This window comes from Labrus bergylta, chromosome 3 (genome assembly GCF_963930695.1).
Source record: "Labrus bergylta chromosome 3, fLabBer1.1, whole genome shotgun sequence".
NCBI classification, from domain to species: Eukaryota; Metazoa; Chordata; class Actinopteri; order Labriformes; family Labridae; genus Labrus; species Labrus bergylta.
This window is the reverse complement of record NC_089197.1, coordinates 16410129-16433199: the sequence shown is the minus strand read 5'-3', so window position 1 is coordinate 16433199 and position 23071 is coordinate 16410129. Positions and strand designations below refer to the sequence as shown.

Sequence of the window (23071 nt, the reverse complement as noted above, 5' to 3'; positions counted from 1 at the left end):
TTCCTTGTGGGATGGATCGTTCTCCGGGTAATTACAGCAGAGGAGCTGGCTTGTAAAATCACAACATCGAGCTACCTTTATATCCAGCTGTTCAAATGTGTGTGATGAGAAGCAGGAGAGGTTGCTTTGAAAAGTACAGGCTCAGAGGATGAGCGGCTGTGTGAATAATAGGACTTGTCAAACTCTTACAATGAACCAGAAGGATCACAAAGCACTCCGAGCTAAAAATAACCAGCACAGTGGTAATGAAATTAAAACGACTCTACCCTCTGATTAGAACCAAACAGACGGTTACAAATAGCAATTTGAAACTTCCCACATGAGAAACCATTTCGGTTCAAGCACTTCGAGAGGCAGGTAAGGGCAAGCACATGAGAAAGAATAGGTAACCACGTCTCCTTGAAATAACACTTTGGTACTACAGTCACATTTTGAAGAAAAAACATGCAGGACTTGACACCATATCCTGGGTCCCACATGTGGTTTAGCAACGAAAAACATGTTGGCTAAGGTTAGGGAAGGATTTCAAGGTTTCAGGGGATTGAAAAGACCTATCGTGTGCTTCATGTCACTGTTGACTTATACAGTGTTACCAAAACCATGTTTTTTTTACTAAAAGTAACCAAGTGTTGAGAGTGCCAAAATGGAAACACCTGATTTTTTTCTTCTAGTGCAGTATTTCCAATTTCCCATGCTAACTTTTCACAATGCGACCTTGTAGAGATATGGTAAAATTGGACTTGTGCTTGTTAAGAGTTTTTCTAGTCTTCTGAATACTGCGCTTTTACAGAGCTTTACAGAGTTTTACAAATTACAGTTAGCTTTCCAATGCTGATACACAGAAAGATGCCACCTTCAATAATGATTAATTAAATACAGATCTACATCTTGCATAACTAGCCAATTGTCCAATCAACTTGCATATCACCAGCAGAATGTAATGGTAAACTTGCTGAATATATCAGAAGGAGTCTATGCAGCATACTTAAACAGGTGAATTTGCAGTGCTTAATAGCATCGGGATCCAACCAACTCTTTTCAAACTGTGTAAAAATCAATTGTAAGAAAACGTTGTCGCTTGGAGGACCAACTGATACCTCTCTGAAGCTGAATCTGAATGCAACATTACGTATATAGTAGCAACATGAGGGATTACAATATGTTTGAGCCTCCAGCAATAGCTGTAAGAGCCTCATACCCTGGAGGCTTTCATTTTTCCCCAAAAGACCCCTGCTCCGGGGGTAGTACTTTCCAAAAGCTCATGGACTTGGTTGTGGGCCTCAAAAGTGCTGAACATTTCTGTTAAAGTGGGGTACAGGTGTGACTTTTTCACATGTCAGCAGATTACTTTGCCTAATCTTTTGGGGTCTCAGTGGAAAAAACATGCACACAAAAATGGGCTGAATTAATCTTTTAGTGCCACAAAAGAAGCTTCTGGGTCATAAAGCCTGGGGTACATACAGTTGAAACACAGCTTACTTACATGAAAGAGGCCGAAATGGGCTGAAACCGCCTTATTTTTCTTTTCAGATTGATGCTTCTGAGGGTAGAGATGTTTAATAATAATAATAAATATATGCTGTTATTATTTTTTTCTCTGAATGACAAATGAGGAAAAATAGGTACATGCATGTTGAACATCTTTCTTTTTACAATTATTTCACTCTGGCTTAAATTACAACACCAAGTAAGGACAGAAACAAATGAAGCTTCTTTGTTCAGCTGCAGTTAATGCCTGGTAATTTCAGATGTAATTGGAAATTATTTCCACACAATGGGTGCATTTTACTCAGTTAAAAAGCTTTTTGTTAGGCCCACTCGTACTTCTACTTTTTCCAGTATGGTGTATTGTAAACACTGCATGGCGTATAAACCGATGTATCACCTATGATGTAGAGAGGAGTTGTTAAGGTCAGAAGTTTGCGTTGAGAAATTTAAAGTGAAAAGCAAATGTCCTTACAAATCCCTGTTTTCCACTAACTCTGGATACTGTTCCAGTTCAAACCTGTTTCGTCATTCTCTCTGACTGCACTACAGTTCCGAAAGCAAACACAATGTACATATCCAACTCAGAGCGCAGGCCTGTCACAGTCTGCGAGCACATCCGTCTGATCCAACGGAGGTGGATCATGGATAGGATGTGAGTGAATGTTGGAGATTGAATAAAGGAGAATAACAAATTCAGAATGTCAGCTTGACTGCCAGTGCTGTGATTGGACTAATACTCTGTGGTTCTCCAAAGCATGCCTCCGTCTGCGCACGCCGGCTGAAGCATGTCAAACCCGATCAGAAAACACCACTGTACACAACACGGCTCCCCAGCACAGCACAAACAACAAAGATCAAGAGACACACTATCTCGGCATGACACTCCTAAAGACTGACACCCAGTCTCAAACACATAAAAAGTCAAATTCAACTCGTGCATGATCAGATGTAAGCTCATGAACACCCCCTCACATACATGTGAACATGTGTGTGGATGTATTCAGGTCTTGTTATAATCACAAGCTCTACAGATCTGACTAGCAGATGAGCAAAGTCTTTGTTTTCTCACTCAAAGTGAAGGTATCAGAAATATTTCAAAGGGCGCTCAATGATAAACATTGCTGACTACAACACAATAAAAGGAAACTCCCTACTGTTAACACGGCTTTATATACCTGCTCTTGTTTGGAGCAACTGGAGGCTCAGATAATTTCCTTGTTTTTTTCTATCATCTAATGGCACAATTGTGTGCCACAGTGCACCTCTCCCAAGAGCCTCGGTAATGGTGGGGAGATGCCACCCTCTTTCCAAAGCAAGCCATGTTTACTCTTATGCAGAATGACAAGCACATGCAGGGAAACTGACAATGTGCAAGTGTAAATTAGGTCCCCAGTCTGCTCTGCATTAATTATGAATTAAGTATAATTGCGGTGGGATTTTCTGAAGTCAATTCATTTGGACTGACTGTAGTATGAATATAGTCCAAGCAAACAAGCTGTAAGTTTTAAAGGGATTAAAAAAGAAGAGCTCATACAGAGAAGTGTTTCTGTCTTAGCCGGTCATAACAAGAAAACAAGGTGAACAACAAGCTGAGGAAAAAGTCTGCAAAGTGCTTAATGTTTTTTTTTTTTGTTTTTTTTTTTTTTTATCCACTGCAGTTTATTCATTCTGGGACTGATGGAAACAACCTTGTGTTCCTTGAAATGTTTGATTGTTTATTGGAATCCTATTTCATGCCCTGTATATCTTATTTTTGATTTGTTTGCAACAATAGAAAAAACAAATCTATGGCTATATGCACAGGGTGCTTGCCAATTTGGAAGTAGAATTAGCTTATACGGTAGAGCGGATGAACCAAAGCTATTCACCTTAACAAACTTTTATCTTGGGTTGCCTTGTTGTTCTGATTTTACAAAATATATATTCTTATAGTTTGTTTAATGCATTTCTAAATTCCTCTCACCCCACCTTTCCCCTTTTGTACAATTCCCTTATAGGGGAGGTACTGTATTTTAACTCATGTATATGCCTAATCTTTCCCCATCTTTATCAACCAAGTTTGTATTTTCTATTCCTCTCAATGTTATAAATCTGTCCCAATCTGCCCTTGGGTCCCTTGAAAGGTGCTATATAACTTAAATGTATTAATATTGTTATTTACTAACTTACTGAAAATTGTTGTTTAGGAGTGGTTGCTAAAATAATGGCAAAGTAAGCTAACTTATGTCTTATTATTTTATAGGAGAAAGAGCGGGTATGAACATGACTTCTCTCTTTTACTACTACTGTGTTACAGTAACAGTCTTCATTTTCTTCTGTCTCCTTTGGTTCCTAGATCATGCCCCTGACAAAAACCAATGGAGGTTCTCATGATTTATGTCACAGGGAAGGAGGAATCCCAATTAAAACAATATGGCAGCAACTGTCTTACAAGTACACATAGGCCTGCAGTCATTCAAAAAAACTACCCAGCAAAACACACTACTCTATAAAGTTAGTTATTTACAGATATAGAAATGTCACACAAATGAGCACAAGCTGAGAAACTGCAAACCTGCAAAGACACAGTCAGAAAGGCAAAATGATGTGGTTTGGAGTCTATGGTTTCTATTTTTATGGCAGTGCAAAGAAAGGTGAACACTACACGATGATGATACATGCTGGTGTGTTCCTGGGCGTGAAAAAAACAACAGCAACCATCCAACTAGTTAGGTGCCCGGGGAGGATGTTGGTATTCTGGTAAAAGAGATTGTCTCTTTGACATAGCACTGTTGTCAGTTACACTCTCTCACTTTTACAAATATAACAACCCCACTGTCATGTAAACTGAGAGAGGAACAGTAATAAATAACTGCATCATTTCAATGTACACTCCACTATAACAACAAAGGTGTATGCCACACCCATCTGAGTACAAATCTAATGCGTCATTGACCTTGCCCACACATGTTCTCTACAGGACATCCAAGTGCTCTCTCGGCTGTTGATTTAATGAAAATACCAAAAGCAATTGATATTTCCAATTTTAACTTGTTTTGCCTCATTGTTCAAACTATGTCCTTTTTTCTCAAAACAACAATTTTACTGCAACAAAGTCTTTTTAATTGGTGATTTGGTGAAGCGCAAATATCCAAGATCAAGAGTGTAATATCAAAGTAAAACTTCAGAGAGATGGGTTTTATTGGGTCAAAAAAATAGTTTGAGCTTCTATTTCTTAAAAATTGTTGATGCTGATTCTGGTGAGAATTCCCCGTACTCCGAGTTTATAAATCATTGACTGCAACTACTGGGTCTGCCTTTTTTTTAATCTTGTGAGTGTCTTTTTTCACAAACAAAAAAAATAGCAAATGTAAGTTGCAGTTAAAGACCAATTCTATGAAAACGCGCACTTCATAAAACAGACTTCTGGCTTCTTTTTAAGGAGATAACTCCCCCTGATTATGTTAACTGGCTGTTTGTTTTCACATGGAGAAAAGAATACCGATGCCTTTGTAGAGTACAATGCTGTGATTCAAAGCGTTTACTGGGAAGTTTCTTAAGCTTTACATAATGACATCTATACAGTACTATGGGGACCTAGGATAAAGAATGTATTATAGTCCGTTTTACACAAGGTGGATCACTTTTGCCGTAAGCGAGGAAAAACCAAACTGTCAGAGATTTAGAGTGACTCTCTTGATAATTGAGAAGAACATATCTTGCCTGCAGTCAGACTCAAAGTGAACTTTTTCTTCCATTGCAGGGCATGGCCGATGAATGACTCTCAGTTTTAAGCGTGCCTGAATCCTTTCACACTGTGAATACATTTTACATTTGAAAAACATCATTTACTAGCTGAGGTATTATTTTTGCAGGGTCTTATTTAGTGGGATTTGCATAGCATTATTTTACAGGATTCTAGCATTGTGATAATGGCAGTAATTAAACACTCAGCAGTAAGGAATAGTCTGTTCTGAAGTCAGATTTTTTTTTAAACAAAACATTATTTCGTGTTCACAAAGTAATTAGTCACAGTAATGAGAGTAAGTGTGGCTAGGAGGCTATTGAACATTAGGAGCATGATTTTTCCCCCTGTACATAAAGAAATCAATACGTGCTGAACGTGCCGTGATTGATGAGGATGAACCAACACTTACTCAGTTGGAGGGCATGATATTGTCATGCTGGTTCTGACACATGCAGTGGCGTGTCCAGGGTAGTGGATTGAGGTGGCATGGACCCTGTCAGAGGCAAAACTTACTATATATTTAAACAAATGTGTTGGGCAAACAACTGTTAGTGGCTTTTGTGGCACTTCGATGTGGTGCATTTTCTTACTTGTACTTTGTAGAACCACATCTTTTAGAAAAAAAAAAATTATCTTTGAGGCCTCAGAGAGAATCAAACATGTATGGAAGACATTTTTATTTATTTCATTGGTTGTGTTAGATTTTCACAATTAAAATTGTACACAGGAATGTAACACCTGTATGAAACCTTAATGCAAGTAGTTAGAGGAGAAATGGTGTAAAGAAAAGGGGTAAATAATATTATTTCGGCATGTGTGAGTGCAGGGACTTCACGACACCCCTTCATTAATCAGCCACCCATGTCCAGAAGTATTGATATTCCCCTGGAAATTTGAGCATCTTTTAGATTTATAGACCTTTTTTTTTCATTGTCTTGGAAACCGAGGTAGAAAAGCCTTAGATAAACACATAAAAGTCCAACCCTTTGCATGCAAAACACAAACAAAGGATTGTCTGCATTTTAAGGCAAAGCTCATGATGTGAACAGCACCCACCTGATGTTCAGCATGCCAACAGCAGGGGATGCGGGATCATCCCATGAATTCCCAGTCACTCTTAGCTTTGCATTTTAAGTACACACATTTTTTATTTATTTTTTGAAAAAAATTCAGTGACTAACTTGGACACATACACTTGCAATGAAAAGAACTTGACAAACACACCAACCTGCACAAAATAACTCACTCTTGCACACTGAACATCCTCAGCCTTAGAGAGACCTGTACAGCGGGAAATGGCCTCCCCACTCGCACAGAAGAGGTCTATTATCATGACAACGAATACGTAGGACTGTCCACTGAAGGAGAGGCTAGTGCACTATTGAGAGAGAGGGGCTAATTTTCACTCAGTGGGGTTATAATGAGCCTTTCATCCTCTTATCCTGCCCAGTTACCATTGGAAACCATGCACGTTCTGACATGAGCAGCAAAGCAGAGCAGGGGACTAGTGCAGCATTAATAATATTGCAGAGTAAATAAGTGCAGTTCTATGATGTGGCTTTTAAACTGAATGCTTATCTGAGGGATAATAAGCTCTGTTGTATAGTTGAAGATAGGCACGAAAAATCACACCAGCAGCATTAAACATAGTCCTTTTTTCGTGTGAATATTTCATTCAGAAAGAGAAAACTAATACATTCCATTCATAATCTTGCACCTACACTAGTATACATAAGTATAACAAACCCTATTTTTTAAAGATTTATTTTTTGGGGCTTTTTATGCGTTTATTGTAGAAATAGGACAGTGGATGAAAGGAGCCACAGGTCGGATCTGAACCTGGGCCGCCTGCTTGGAGGACTATAGCCTCCATCCATAGGGCGCGCGCAGTAAGCACTGCGCCACCAGCCCTCCTAACATATCCTATTTAATGCAACTTTATGTTGTGCAGCATGCTTTTCAAAGGAGGGCTTTTTAAACTCTTTTAGCATGAAGTTATATTATATATATATATATATATATATATATATATATATATATATATATATATATATATATATTGCTGTATAAAATACATTCTAAAGCACAAATACAGTGCTGCAAGTACAATACATAAATTATTCTTGCATATGTTAATTAGAAACAGTAAGATGTGGATAAAAAAGGACCAGATTATAGAGTACGACTGCATGTGCTTGGTGAACAATAAAGAGGTTCCCTGCTGGGGCATATTCAATAGAAATAGCAGATATATATCATTCCTTTAATCAGTGAAGAGGTAGAGGTACGGGTCGTCTCGCTAAATCTTTTGGTGAAGCAGGACTACTGGTTATCTGTGAAAAATTAAACACTTTTATGTGGGCATCATCCTACTGAGGGAAAGTAAAGAAAGCACTTGTGCAATTGTAAGACCTCCTGGAAGGTTTTATTGTTCCATGCTTAATCGTTTGTGCAGACTTACACCACAAGGAGCTGCGGAGGCCTTGAGCTTGTTAGAAAAAGAAAAAAAAGTGGGGGCCTGTTTGTTTCTGCAGGACTTTTTTTCCTTTTTTAAACAAGCCAAGATAAGTGGATCACCATGGAGATGCAGATAACACAGATGATATAGTGAAAAATAGACTCAGTGACACACGGACATGGAGTAGCTCGGCTGATGGTCTGAAAGCGACGAGGTTAGCCAAACAAACAGATTGCACATGAATGACAATGAGGCAGAAAATTGGTGAGAGCGGCTGCAGCAGACAGCAGCAGAAGACTGGGAAGCAATATTGCATGAGGGCTTTGAAATATGCAGGTAGATTTGTGAAGTAGGTTTCTGCTGCTGCTGCTGCTGCTGCTGCCGCCCTGCAAACACACCCACATATCCTTCATACTTTACTGTGTCTCTCTCTCTGTCTCTTTAGCCCTTGCTCTCATTCACTCATAAAACCACGGAAATAATCAGAGAGACCGGACAGGATGGCAGAGTGGGCAGTGTAGGTTAAAGGATTATTTCCCAGCATCTTTTGCGTCCGCTTCTGACCATCTGCCTCTCTGGCAATAGCCTCCCTCTCCTGAGGTTAAACTCTAAATTGGCAGCCGGCTAAGCAGCCACTTAGAGAGGAAGGTTCAGGTGGGTAAAATCAAATAGTTATATACTGTGTTATATACTTTGGGTAAGTGCATATTGAAAGGAAGAGGAGGCAAAAAATATGGAATATGGGTAAATTGCAACACTGAAATGTTTCCTCCTAACAAACAAGGATGGAGAGAGTGGTGGCAAGGTGAAATTGACAGGCAGATGGTGAATGTTGAAAATTGAGAAATAAATAAGAGAGCGAAATGAGAAATACATAGGAATGGAGGAAATGGCAAATGCCGAATGTTGAAAAGAGTGAAGATTGAGGAACACAGGGGGAGAATGGAGAGTGTGCAGCAGGGGAGAGACAGAGAGAAAAATATGGGCATGAAATTTAGAAATCAAGAGAGAGGAAGCCGAAGGGGGGGGACAAAATACAAGGGCAAGGAGAAGAATTTGAAATAACATCATGGCAAAGCAACTTATTCTTTGTCATCGGATGGGAAAAACATACATGTATGAGAGGAAGTGCTTGTGTCTGAGGTAGCCTGCTCTCAAGCTGAGATAGAAAATGAATACTGACAGAGACAGAAGAACAGAGGGATGAAGGATGAAAACACAAAAACAAATGTCAGAGTAGTATTAAGTCAGACTCGTAAGCCAGGCCTCTCATCTCGCACCAAGCAGACAGGCGCTCTCCAGAAAACCTAATAACCAGGGGAAGGAGGTCCACAATGGCCCGTTTTAATTAGATTCCTCGCTGCTGATTTTTCTTATGCTAAACAGGGAGGTAAGGCTAAGACGTGGTGGCACTTCTGGGGTGGTGTTTAGTTTCATTAGCATTGTGTGGCAACCACAGGCAGATTTACAACTGGATTGCCACCCAGGGATTGGGCACCGATCCCACATTCTCATGGTTACCCCACATTCAGCCTGGCATCCCAAAATGCCACCTCTTTCTCTATCTCCCTCAGTCTCACTGCATAAACACATTGCAGCAGCTCTCACTGAATAATAAGCATTATGGACAATTTCGTATTTGACACAAAAGCCCGACATGAAATACCCAAACACAAAAGATGTCAATAATGGTTTCAATAGTCAGAAATATCTTGTTGAAATGTATGCTATTGGCTGAAAAGGGATTGATTCAATGCATAATGACGCTCGTTTAGTTTTTGTGTGAGTATGTGGGTGAACAAAATTTCATGTGTGTGTGTGTGTTGATTGTGGGTGTGTGTGTGTGTGTGTGTGTGTGCTTGTTGGCCTGGCAGCAGCTCCGCAGAAAGTAGGACTGAGAGCCTGTTACAGCAGTCCCAGTGTGTGGCCTCCCTTGGCACACAAACATAAATTAGCTGAGGGACGACTGCTGTGGCAGAAAGCTTCTCTGCAGACAAAACCTCTTAATATTCTTTCCAAGTCCATTAAGGCCTCAAGAGATTGGCTGGGATTGATTGTTTGTGCTTGATATTACCAGGGCCTTCAAGGCCAGATCCTCGCCGAAAATTAGAGATGGCATTCGGTGAAGCCTAAGGAATTGAAAAACTAAACACAAACCTTTGCTTCCCGATCATCGGCACAATGAGGAATGATGGAAGAAGCTTTCATCTGATTGGCAAATACTTGTTGCTATTTCTTTTTAGCTTAAGGGTCTGTTGACGGTCTGACTGGTTTTCCAAGTAATGACATCCATTTTTTTTTTACAAAAATACAACTGTTTTCAAGTCAATTATTCTATTAAAGCAGTGACCTCTCCACAGCCCCTCCTCACACACACACACACACACACACACACACACACACACACATCACATGCACACACAAGAAGAAAGGATGCCTTCTTGTGAAGCTCAGATGCAAACACCCAGGTGCAGAATAGACAGCTCAGACATCAAATGATGCTTTATATGTATTTCCTTTTAAACTAATGAATTCTGCAAAATTTAAATGTCATCATTTAAGGGAATAAACCAACCTTTCATTAACATGAGGATACTTTGAATGTTTTATATTACGTTGTTTTGAATCACTAAAATACAGTAAGGTTTTAATCATTAAAAGCTTTCTGTGACTTTCAATAACAAATTGTTAACTAAGTCTTATGGTAATTGCGGATACTTGGCTAATCCGGGAAATCTACTTCAAGAAGGAAGAATTAAGAATAAAAGAACTATGAAAGCAGCTTGGTGAGCCAGTACTGTAGGCAGGGGTATGCATGTTTCAGTTAAATGCTAACATCAGCATGCTAATGTACTTACAGTGACAATGCTAACATTATAATGTTAAGGTTTTAGCCTGCTAGCATCTGGCACTTTGCAATCAACACAAATGGGGGTTTTGCAGGTATTTATCCATGCACCAAGTGCCCCCTCATCCTGTGGGGGAAATTAATGTTGGTACTGAATAATATGGTATCCATCCAATACTTATTGGGATACTCTGTAATACATATTCTAACTGCTTTTTGGCACTTCAGGATATTTGAGGATCACTAGATGAATCAGGACCTCTTAAATATGTGTCTACTAACCCTATGTATGTATGTACACCTTGTAGTAGAGGATATTTTTACCTGACAATTAAGAAACTTTAAGATGCACTTGGCGCTGGAGGAAAGTTGTTGGATCGACAAAGTCAGGATTCATTCACTGGACCCCATTTATGTCCATCAAACTCGACACGGCAATCCTTGAAATCATGGACAAACAAGGAGCGAAACACATGTCTCCCTGCTGGTAGCGTTAGTGGGAATATCAAATTTAAGTGTGATTTATCCTCTGGGGAGCTTGATTTCCTCTATGAAATTTTATAGCAAACCCTGAAACCCAAGTGTACTATTAAATAAGTCGAAATTATAATTGCACTTACAAACAGCAGATGTTTACAAATCCATGCCTTTTTACATCTGATTTAAACGTATGTGATAGGCTGCTCGTTCCATACAATGATGTCACAATTGAGGATTTGCTTTTTTATTATGATTCTTGGCACGGTTATTCCTTTGCTTAAATCTCTGCACATAATAGTGATCAGGCTAAGACACGGTAGCATCAATGGCAGCCTATAGTTATTCACGATAGCGTCAATCTTAAGGCTGGACTAAATGTTGTAAATCAGGTCACTTTAGGGTCAAAGAGGTGTAAGAATACAGCTAATAGGCAGCTGGCACATATATAGAATAGGTTAACCAGAGTACAAAGGCATGTTTGATAATGGGGTGGCCAAGTCAAGACTGCAGAAAAGATAAATTAATCATAGAGTGTGTGTGTGTGTGTGTGTGTGTGTGTGTGTGTGTGTGTGTGTGTGTGTGTGTGTGTGTGTGTGTGTGTGTGTGTGTGTGTGTGTGTGTGTTCTCATGCAAGAAACAGCAAGTGACAAACTGACCCTTGCCTTGTTTGGTCTAACACTTACTTTGCAACACTCTACGAGTCTGTATAATGTTTTATATAATAAGAAAAAGGTTCTGCCAATATGGTGAGACATTTCCACATTCAGACTCAGTAACGCTCGTAATACTGGATAAATAGATTTTTCTCTGCCCTAGAACATCATCAGGAGTGTTGTCCTTATACAATATAACGAGCAGCATGTCAGGATAACACATTCTTCACAAGCCACAGGGCAATCACTTATCAATAATGTCCTTCCTTGTCAGTAGGACAGACATAGCTCCAAACTGTGCGTTCCTAATGACAAAATAAACACAGGATCAAAGGACACACTCCTCTAAGATATTAATCAGTCCAATCTGCCCAGTGTGTTTCTTTAAATCCCCTCTGTCCTGCTCTGGATATGAATATTATCCCAGAGGCTGGGCTATTAATACGTGGACACACACACACACACAAACATACAGTACACACACTTCCTACTGTGGAGTTATGAACAATAACAAGGCCGCCACTGATCTCTATGGATGAACGGCTTAGAGTGGCGTTGAATAAGTGTTGAGGGAATTAGGACCCATCATCACACACACATATACACTCACAGACACACACACACATTCCATTCATGGGGAATTCCATGTCATGTATGGCCTACGGCAACAGCAGCCCAGAGTCAGCGGTGGTGAAGGGACCTCATTGTTCATAGGACAGAGGCCAGGCTGGTTTCTGGGACATTGCACCACCCTAACAATCATGGAGCAGGGTCACATGTCACATGACAGACAGAGCAACGGTTTTTCAAAGATTTGAAGGGAATAGGGACATAGGGGTTAACAAGGGGCTGTGGTGTTAGAACTTGTCATGTGAGTCTGTCACTAGACTGTCACACAAGCTTTAGCAAATCTGAGCTTTATTTTTACGTTTCACGGAAACATTTTACGTCTTATTTCTGTTCTGCACTTTGACAAAGTCGACTCCAGCAACAGAGGAAGCATTGTATCGAAAAGGAAGACTCGGATTCTGAGTGGGATAAAACAGGGTCTTGGCAGACAAACCAAAAGAGTTGATAAAGTTTCCCATCCTTCGTATATAAGCTTGCATTTGAGATACTTTGTGAGTGTAACAGTAAAAGTTGCAGCCCTTTAAAGAACATCTTCTGCTATTTTTTGCCTGGCAAATGTTCCCCTACTTGCTCCGATATTGGAGCTCTGCTTTTTGAATGCCCCGGCTGAAAGCAGCCATAAAGCTCATACATTAAAAAAAAAGAAGTTTCCAGGAAAAGCAGTTGTGGCAGGAAATAGAAAATAAATCTGGGTGCATATATCCATTATCTGGGCACGTTATCGTCAGAGGGGAGTCTGTAGAGAGAGAGGGAAAAAAAACAGGCTGGGTCTCTATGTGCGCCGGAAGATAGTGGAAACCAATTTTCACCTCCTCCTTCCTCATCCCCAACACACTTCTTGATTCGGCCCCCTCGCTAACTCTGCACAACCAGGACTAAATCATTTCATCTAAATAAGCCAGCAAAATGTTTTACACCTCTGCATATTACTGAGTGGCGATAAGGTGCTGGTTCACCAGTCCGTGCAAAGAATCTCTCCTTTTTCCCTTTTTCTGTCCGCTCCGTGGCCCCTGACAAAGATGAGCAGGACTGTAAGCTTCTGTGCAATGCCGAGGCTGCAGAGATAGGAAAGTGCGAAAAAAAAAAGAAAAAAAAAAAGGGCTGAGAGTATTTTAAAACCCTGCCATTTCTTATACCCTCGACGATAAAACAACAGACAAGCCATATTTTATGTTTGCGTTAAATATTCCCATGTGCGGCACCTCTATGACAGCTTATTCTCGGGCAGATTTATCACAACCCTTATCTGCTCAACTCACCAGACAAAGGCGAGGCGCGAGGCTTACAGTGTAGCACGCTGATGCCTGAGGCGCAAGACAAAGCATACAATCAATACAAATCTGCAGTCTATACATTGAACAGGAGTGGGTTGACACACATCCTTCCAGCAGCAATACATCAAAACTTTTTGTCTAATTAGCTCCCTGTAGAGCATTTTATGTCTACCAATTCACTCATATCTCTCATTGTGCTTTGCTCCAGAGAAAACCGCACGCTGTCCACACTCTAAGTGTTGTTTCTCTTTGTTGTCCTGATGAAGGGAATCTAATAATGAAGTAGTACAGATTTAAGGTAATATATAATTAGTCCTAACACCAATTAATCAATGCTTTTCATCCAATTCATCATGGGACACAATTTATTCTTAACTCTGTGATCTACTGCAGTTCAATGAGCGGGATCAAACCTCTCCCAGTGTTAATGCCAAGACAGCTAAAGCTCTCATCTTGAACAAGAGATACCTGCCGGAGCTACTTTGATATCATTACATGTTTGCCCAATAGTGTCTCTGCAGGATTGGTTTTTTTAATGTTGAAGTTTAAGGGCACACAGCCGGTCTCGGGTTTTTTGGCTGCGGAGCAAAACTGAAAAGTGCCGATGTGTGATCCAAACGGGTTCATAAACCCTAAACCCTTCATGACCTGAGATCCTATTTTTGGAAGCAATGCTGCTCAATACAATAATCGTGTGTGCTGAACACAAGATGGGTTTTATGTCCATGTTGTTCATTACTATGTCATAAATGTAAATCCTTCAAAATCCCCATGAAATCATGTTTATGGTTTAATTCTTTGTCTAATGCGCTTCCTGTAAGAATTCATGTGGAAACAAGTACCACATCTACCACGGACTGTATCTAAATATGAGGTTTATCTGCATCAAAGAGAAAAAAAAGTAGCAGTGGAATCTCTATCCTCTGCCATCAAATCTTGCAGAAAAAGGCAGAAATATGGATGTGTGTCTTTTTCTTGATGATGTTTTTAAAATCAAGTTGGGTAAGCCACTGATTGAAATGCACATGTGCAGAAATATACTGCTCTACACTACACTAATACACATTCAGACATCTCCGCCTGGAAGCTGCCCAGTTCAACAACAGTCTCATCCACTGAGCAACCCCACTGGAGCCAGCAGGGGTTAAGTGCCTTGCTTAAGTGTACCTCAGTGATGGTTTCTCTCCCCCAGTCTAATTTATCCTTCCTGTCCAAGGATTGACCCGGCTAACCTTGCAGTCAAAAGTTCACTCTTGTAACCTTTGGGCCACTTTCCTTTTTCTTTTTCTATGTATGGTTGCATGTGTCAGACTGTCTCTGGGAACAAAAAGGAAATAGAAAAATAACATTGGCCTCAGGCTCCCAGTGGTGCAACCACAGCGCCTTGCTTCAATAAAGATCTTATACATACATGGCAGCAGATGGACTCTCTTCCTGCCTGAAAACATCACTGCATATCTCACAGCTGTCCTGAAGGATTCTGGGCTGTTAAGGGTGAAAATGAAAATAGTTTCTCTCTTTGTCTGGAGCCAAATGCATTTGGGGATTCAGTCTGAGAAATGCACTCACCTTTCTTCATTTTCTCCCAAAAGGGAAAGTGTGAGTGACTAGATACTGGTTAAGGAAGATTACACCAGAGGAAAATGTCAGTGAGACTACTCCACGCTGTCACTAAAAGGAAGTATGACCATGCGTGCATCAGCAGAAGAGAGAGAAAAAAAATTACAAGGCTCAAGCTCTTGGGCCCTCTTCAAGTGTCTGACTGATCCTGATTTTAATTCAGTGCAATAGCGTCGTCGGGCAGATGACTAATTTAGTGAAGCTCCTAGCCAACGCGCACTATGTTCAAAAGCATCTGTCAATTCAAGGAAAGATATGAGAAAGTAGCATATGTAAGCATATTCAGAGGAGTCAAAGTGTTTGCTAAAAAACTTAAGTCGGCTTTTCAGAACAGATTTGCAAAGAAATATTGCATTAAAGACTCCTTATCTCTTGTTGTCCTGGTTATTCCTGCATTTATCTCTGAACGTTTCACAAAAACTCCCCTGACCTCAAAGTTATCATTTTTTCAGACTCTTATGCTACTCTTATACAAAAGCCTTGATGTGTACTTTATCGAGGGTTTTCATTCTTCCTTTTTCTTTTATTATCCTTCATAGCTGACCCTATATTTACCCTAGCATATGTCACATGAGTAGGTAAACCTATTGAATTTATAACATGATGAGATATCATCCTTGAAATAGCAATATCTGTATTACTGAGATGCTGCCTCAGATCTTAACTTTAACCTCTTGACTGCAGTCCTTTGGGTGTACCGAGAGAATCTGCATCCACCACTTCACAAGCACATATTCATATTTGTAAAAACAAGTGCTGTTTTCCTGCGACATAGACTGCTATGACTGCAGATGTTGTGATGCTACGATGTGGCAAGGAAGAAGAGGAACATCTCAGAGGGACTTTTTTTTAATTTGGAGCCTTAATCTATTTGGCACATTAGAAGTCTCCTTTGTGTCTCTGCAGTGAGACAGTGAGCAGTTTATTCTAGGGCAAATAAACTATTATAGGTTGATCATTATACTAGAGAATCGTACTGAAAGGTATGCATTAGAATACAACAATATACAAGTGCCTAAAAGCTTAACTTCTGCAATTGAGAACAACTTTGAGGCGATTGAACTCCCATTTAGTACATTTTTTTTTTCTTTTTACATCGCTACTATCACTGGCCAATTATTGGAACGTTTTACATTTCTCTGACACATGGTGACATCTACAATATAAGCTTTCAAAAACACAACATTTCATCATCTTAATAAGAATTCATTGCTGGATATTAAACTACCCAACAGTGTATGAAAGAATTCCAATTAGTTTCACCTAACAGCTATCATGTTCCTTACACTCGACTGCATCTGTTATAATGAAATCACACAACGATCTCAGGGGTCACTTTCTGCAGAATAACTACTGACTTCAGAATGACTACTTTTGAAACTTTTACATAACACTTTAATACTGGGTGTTTAAGTCTTTAAATTTTTGGCTTGTAAAATGTATACTTTTTCTACTTTGAACACTGCAAATAAATCATGTGTTAGACCACCAATAGGTCATCAATCAATTACTTTTATTGGCTTACTATCAATAGCATCAATGCATATACTGTCGTGGGCCTGCAAAATGAAACAGAGACCGCTTTGTCGGAGGCAGAGGACAGAATTAATCTGTTTTTTGTCCAAATAAGGTTAAAAAGGCATGTGACATCATCCCTGTGTGGGTAATTGTTGGAGTGGATGCTGTGCTCTGTCATGTGCACTCAATATCATTATGACAATGTTGTGTAACAGAACAATGTGAACACTGAAGAGACCGTGTATTCATACACAGTCATTCTGTGCAACATCTACACTAACTTTTATGCATCTGGTTGCTGGCGGGGCTCATTTTAGTCTGCAGTATTGTTTTTTTTTCTGTTATTTTGCTAATTGCTTCCTCATTGTCAAAACCTATATGTTACATTTTGCCACTGGCATGTTAATTGAAGAATTGCTTTGTACTGAGAAATGGCTGACTATTCATGTTCAGCCACTAGCAAGACTATGCATATAGGGGTCAAATCTGAGAACCATCTGTGACGCTGTCTGCCTGCAAAAATAGTCTGTGCAAGAGCAGGAAGAGTGAACCTGCCACAGCACATTCACCAAATGTAATGATAGCATAGCATTTTCAAAGGTCTGTGCAATCTGCAGTTTTAACCATCCCACACAGATTCTACAAAAGTTGGAAATGTGGCTGCACAAGATTGCGTGACACCCTGTAACATATTCTGATAAAAAAAAAAAAAGGTCCAGAGATACAGCACTAGCCTCTCTTCCTTACCCTCCCCCATTTTTTATGTGGAAAGGACAGGCAATAGGATGATTCTTGAGGTCAGAAGTCAGGTTTCAAATTCCAGCCAGTGAGTGCACACAGCTTTTTTAAAGTGTCCATATAGCTGGGGTCAAACTTTAAAGCCTATATTTATTTATTTATCCTCTTTTTTTTTCTTTTTTTTTATTCCCACTTCGTCCTCACTCAAATGAAGTCTAAGCTTTTGCTGCTGGCTTGAAAAACGGAGTGGACAGATTAAGCTGAGTTAGGCCTACTTTCCATGGATGTGTTGGCGTGGCACTTTGAAATCCACACTAACCCTCTCTCCTTTTTCTCTCTACTTCTGCAAAAAAAAAAAAAAAAAAAAAAAACAGTTAAGAGTTGACACATCTGTACTTCTTGAACTGGAAGGTGGCCGGAGATTAACAAATGGAAGTGTCACTGCAAATAAAGTCAGCTCTAGCAGCAAAATATACAGCAAAATATAATAAAAATGCTGTTACAAAAGCGTTTCCCCCTGTCTGATATTTCAAAGATCCCCACAATTTACACGACATTTGAAGTATTTAAATGTGTGTTATGGTTCTGGTGGTGATGTTGATGAGGATGAAGATGGTGAGGGTTAAGACATCCGAGTTTGTCGTTTTTTTCCGTCGATTTCACTTCAGATGGCGCAGATTTACTGAGCAGGTTTTGTCGTAAATTTGCTGTCCAGCTGTTCATGCTTTTACACATCCGAGCAATTTAAGCTCTGTTCAGTTACACCTGCTTTGACTGCTTCAATAACCAGAATTAAATCCCAAGATGAAGGTAAAACTGTGACTATCATATCGACAAACTGAATGGTTGTGAGTTTGTGCTACTCTTTAGATGGCTGTTGTTTGTTGTTGCTACTGATGTCAGACAGCTGCCCTGTTCTGGCTCACTATATTTGAAAATAAGTGATCAGAAACTAATTAAAGGCTCATGTATACCTAGAGTACCATGTCTGGTTGTTGTAATGAGTCCTCCTCTCTTCATCCTCTGCTGTGTGTCAGTCTTTTTAGTGCTGATTTGAAATACTGGATGCAGTAAAACCAGCAAATCTGTTTGCTTCTTAAAATACACAACTTGGCATTATAATCAGCCGCAGCCCTCGTTTACAGGCAGCGCTGATTAGAACTGGCTCACACACGGCAGCTTGACTGAAACAGATCCCAGTTTACACACAATGTCTTATCACAACATCACAAGAGGCAGAACAAACATACGAATGAAAAACAAGAAAGAAACCGTCTCTTTCAAACATTTATTATGAAATTATAAAGGTTGAATAGCACTGTTCAAATAAAGCTTTTTTTAAAAACAGAATGGGAGTTGCATTGTACTGAAGAACTGGCAGCAGTTTATTTCAGATGTAATTAAAGTGTACCCAGCAGTGTGGAGAAAGAAAAGAAAAAAGAAAAAGAAGGGCAAATAAATAAATGAAAAGAAAAAATATAAACAAGTCCATTATTGTTTACCACAGCACATTAGGCAAGATTACCAGGAGTTCAATTTACATGAAACATCTCATATATACAAGAAAGATTTACATTAATGAGGGTTACACAGTCTCTGTGAGCGATGGGGCCCGGTGGCAAAGCAGTCAATGGCAGTCACATTTCAAGTCAAGTGAGGCTCTTTTGCTCGAGGGCGTTTTTTGGCTGGCGACGCCATTATCACCACTATTAGTCTAGACACTGGCACACGCTAGTGACAGAGCAGTGGCCTGTGTGTCACTTGACACAACAACCCGATGACAAGGATGCGTCTCCTTCTGGGTTTGTCATGTCAGGACACACAGCACCACTTTGCCCATGTTTTTTATTTTTATTTTTTACAAATACACACCCCCACACCTCTCTCTCTCATGATGATATGGGGGAGAGTGGTGAAAACAGAAAGAAAAGGGGGCTGTGTGCTTCATCTGTCACAAATGATCAGAACACAAAGGTGAACACACCCCTCTGTGATTTAACATTGCATGTAACGGCATTGACCCCGATAAAACATGGGTGAAAGGTGTGGGTTGGAGACAGGGGAGATAAGAAGTGGGTGGAGGGAGGGCAATGTGAGGAGTGGAGAGGAGAGATGGGGTTCTTTAGGTTGGGGTGGGAGTAGGAGTAGGAGTAGGAGTGGGAGTGGGAGTGGGAGTGGGGGGGCATTCAAACAATGAAGTAGCATCATAACTTCATCTTTTTATATCACTTTTTTTTTGACAAGCAAGTAGTCAAGAAACATTTTCTTCCACCCTCTACTCTTCTTTTGAAGGTAAATTTGAGAGAAGTCACTTGAGATGTGGATAGCATTAAGTGTTTAAAGCTGCAGTTTGTCTTTTTCTCATCATGCAGTGTTAGAAAAAAAAATTATGAAGCTAGTATGTCAACTTGATTGATTGCCTGAGATAAATGGGAAATGTGTTTTGTGGATTAGTGAAAACATGGAGATGAATTAAGTAATGACAGTTGCACAAAAGCCAAAATGACTTTGTGTTTTCTTTTTGTGCATGCACAACATTAAACTCCACAAAGCAAACCCCCTGAAGATTGATCATCAATCAATTTGCTTTGAAAAATTGCAGAAAATGGATGATGAATTTGAGATGAATGGGTTTGCCGGCAAAATGTGATGGACAAACAACAAACCAAGAGAGAGAGAGAAAAAAAAAAATGCAAACACATGAACGACCTTTTGATATATGACAACATTTGTCATAATCAAAAAGTGATGTTGTTTATTTCTGACGGGAAAAAAAGAGCGTAATGATGAGGACAGTTGAAGGAAAATGGTTGAAAATGAAATGACAAATTGATACATGTGCACAAAAAAAATCAAATGTAATTCCTGGTAATTTGCCTTCATCTGTGTTTTGGCAATCATGTCTCTGGCAGTTAAAGAAACAAAAAAGGGGGAAAAAGGCTTTATATGAATAAATAAATATGTTAACAATCATTAGCACTTCATTTTTCTTAACAGTGGAAAAATTTAAGCATATACAGCGGTGTAAATGAACTCCATAGTTCAGCCAGTGTAACAACAGGGAGCTTTGATTTATTTTGTTGTTCTGTGCAGACACAACTGGATTGCCCCCTTGGGGCAATAATCTACTCTCGTAGTACTCACAACCACTACCTTAATACAGCCCGCTATCCATTTAATTTCCTTTTACCCACCTAGACATCGAGGACATGACAAGTTTCTTAAAGAATACAAAGTTCTCTGCAGTAAAGAGCCCTGCAAATCCTCCACTGATGATTTAAAGCTTTGATAGATACTTCACTCCGGGACTTATTGGCTTACGATCTCCTGATAGCTACATTTGTTTTGAAGATCTGCTACGTTTTACTCAATATAAGAGAATGTAGCGCAGGTGTTTTCTTCTTGCATCTACCAGAGGTTTGCTCCATCATTTATCTGATGTTGGAAACAGGCCCAGTTTTTCTGTAACAAAGAATTAGCAAAAAGTGTAAAAAAGAAGTGGTACATTTGTTGCCTGTATAAGTAGACATCCAGTGTATGAAATGTTAGTATGCAGAGAAATCCCTGCTACTTTACAAGTTAGTGCTCTTATTTTGAAGGGGAACTTTTCAATCCACTGGAACATCTTCATTCCAAAGTGTCATGAGGATGTACAGCATAAGAGATCACAAACACAGCATCCCGGAGAAGTGACAGGATAGCTGAGGAAAAGGATGTATGATCACAGTCGGCAACAATCACTGGCCTCTCTCCATCTTCCTCTTTCGGAGCGCCAAACTCTGTGTCAGCACAACCCAGAAGATATTGCAACAGACTTTTCCCCTCAGGTGCAACATTGTCATAGTTCATTAATCTTCTCAAACTTCTCCCGCTGCCATCAGCCCCCGTACGTACTACTAATCCCCTTATTAATGTGGCAAATGAACCTGCACAAGAAGGACGACTCCCCCAAGGCTCCATAATTACAATGGTCTGTACAAACTCCTGTTTGCGTAGAATGTCCATTCATTACAATGCACTGACAAGACAACACCTGGAATACTCTGCCAAAGATTCCCTGCTCTTCCTCACTGGTCTAACATTCATCCTGCATTTAAAATTGAATACCACGTCTGCTGTAATATTTAATGGATTTCTTAGTTATTGTGAGTGATACTGTAACACAAGACTGCCTTTTTTTTTTTACTGCAGTGGTCACAACAAGAGTGGAAACGATACTAGAGGAGGATGCAAACAGAAAAGAAAAAAAGTGTTTTGATTAAGACAGCTTAATATGCATATGCTGTCTGTTGTTCTATATGTGCTGTATCTATAGAGAATCTGCATAAAAAGGGGAGCTGTTACACTGATTCCCCAGAGCTCTAAGGCAGGATTTGTGCTGCAGGAGGGGACATCAGAGCAGTGCTGGATGACTGAACTGTAGGTGTACACAACCTTTTCGGTGCTTGCATCTTTTCTGCCATGCAAGAAAAACATTAATAACCCACAACAATTGCGCCTTTCTGCAAATAATGTGTACAGGCCACATGGCTGCACATCTATGAGCCTCCATATAAGGCCCATAATTGTGTATCCTTACATGTGATATATATTAACATAACAAAGAGATGGGGGGGGGGAATGGGAAGGATCTTCTGTATCTTCAAGAGAGTATACAAATACATCTATATATGCTCAGTAATGCATGATAGAATAAACAGCCTTGTTTTCAGCCCCATTGGGCATATTCAATGTTAATAGTGAGGAGAGAGAGCTTAAATAATGATTTTGTCGATTAAGCATATTGTATACATCATGGTGGTGACTACACTTTCAAACCCTGCACCTAACCCTGCACTAACCATGTTCGCCATGTCCAACAACACGAGCCTTGGGATCTGATATGCAGTACATGGTTAATGCGTAGCCCCCGGGCTCGTGTTGTGTTAGTGAACCCTGTCTGCGTCTCCTAGTAAGACCACCAAAAGGCAGAAAGTAAGACTGATGGTGAAACGGCTATGATTAGACTTAATTTCTTAGACGCTTGTGTTGTCTTGTGAAACTAGGACAGTGTTTTCATGCCCCCCCCCCCGCCTCCCCCCTCAGTGTTGTTTACACTAATGTAGGTCCCTGGAGGGTAAACAATAAGTAGGATGAAAAAAAACAGAAAGAAACAGCAAGGATTGCTTCCATCGCTATCAGCAAAGTTTGGGGTCTCTATAAATCTTGATTTCACCAGGCGTTTGTCTGTGATGACGATCCTGTAGATGTCTGCTATTTCTATTTCCATAAGTGCTGTATTCTCTGAGAGGGAGACACCAATGAAACCTTCACTTCTGCTCTTTCCTGCTTCTTGTCCTATGCCTTCCGTGTTTATAAATTTTCCATCAGTTTCCTAAAGTATTGATCGCTGCTGATGGTGCAAACAAGTGACTCTTAAAAGCTGGAACAAAATGGCTTTTCAATTCTTGGAGAGAAGGTCAATTTTAAAAGCTATTCCTTTTCGCTTTAAACGTATAGGTCTGTTGAACATCCTCTTCCACTTAATTGCTTATTCCATGTCACTTCCAGGCAAAACTAGATAAGTGATATAGAAAACAAGGAAAATGCTTAATCTGTTCAATACCTAAGTAGAGCTGTATTTACTGTAGTGTAACT

The 23071-nt window shown here is 39.8% G+C and overlaps 1 protein-coding gene across 7 annotated transcripts in view; it reads right to left on the bottom strand.

Annotated features, from left to right (window-relative positions):
- LOC109986983 (protocadherin-9) overlaps positions 1-23071 on the bottom strand; it is a 204577-nt gene that overhangs the window by 174336 nt on the left and 7170 nt on the right. The window contains exon 3 of one of the 7 annotated variants that reach the window (XM_020637876.3): positions 18709-20896. The exons of the other annotated variants lie outside the window; for them this stretch is intronic. Within the exon in view, the coding sequence (XP_020493532.1) occupies positions 20843-20896 (54 nt within the window). The 3' untranslated portion in view covers positions 18709-20842. Of the gene's footprint in view, positions 1-18708; positions 20897-23071 lie in introns of those variants that run through there. 7 annotated transcript variants of the gene reach the window in all.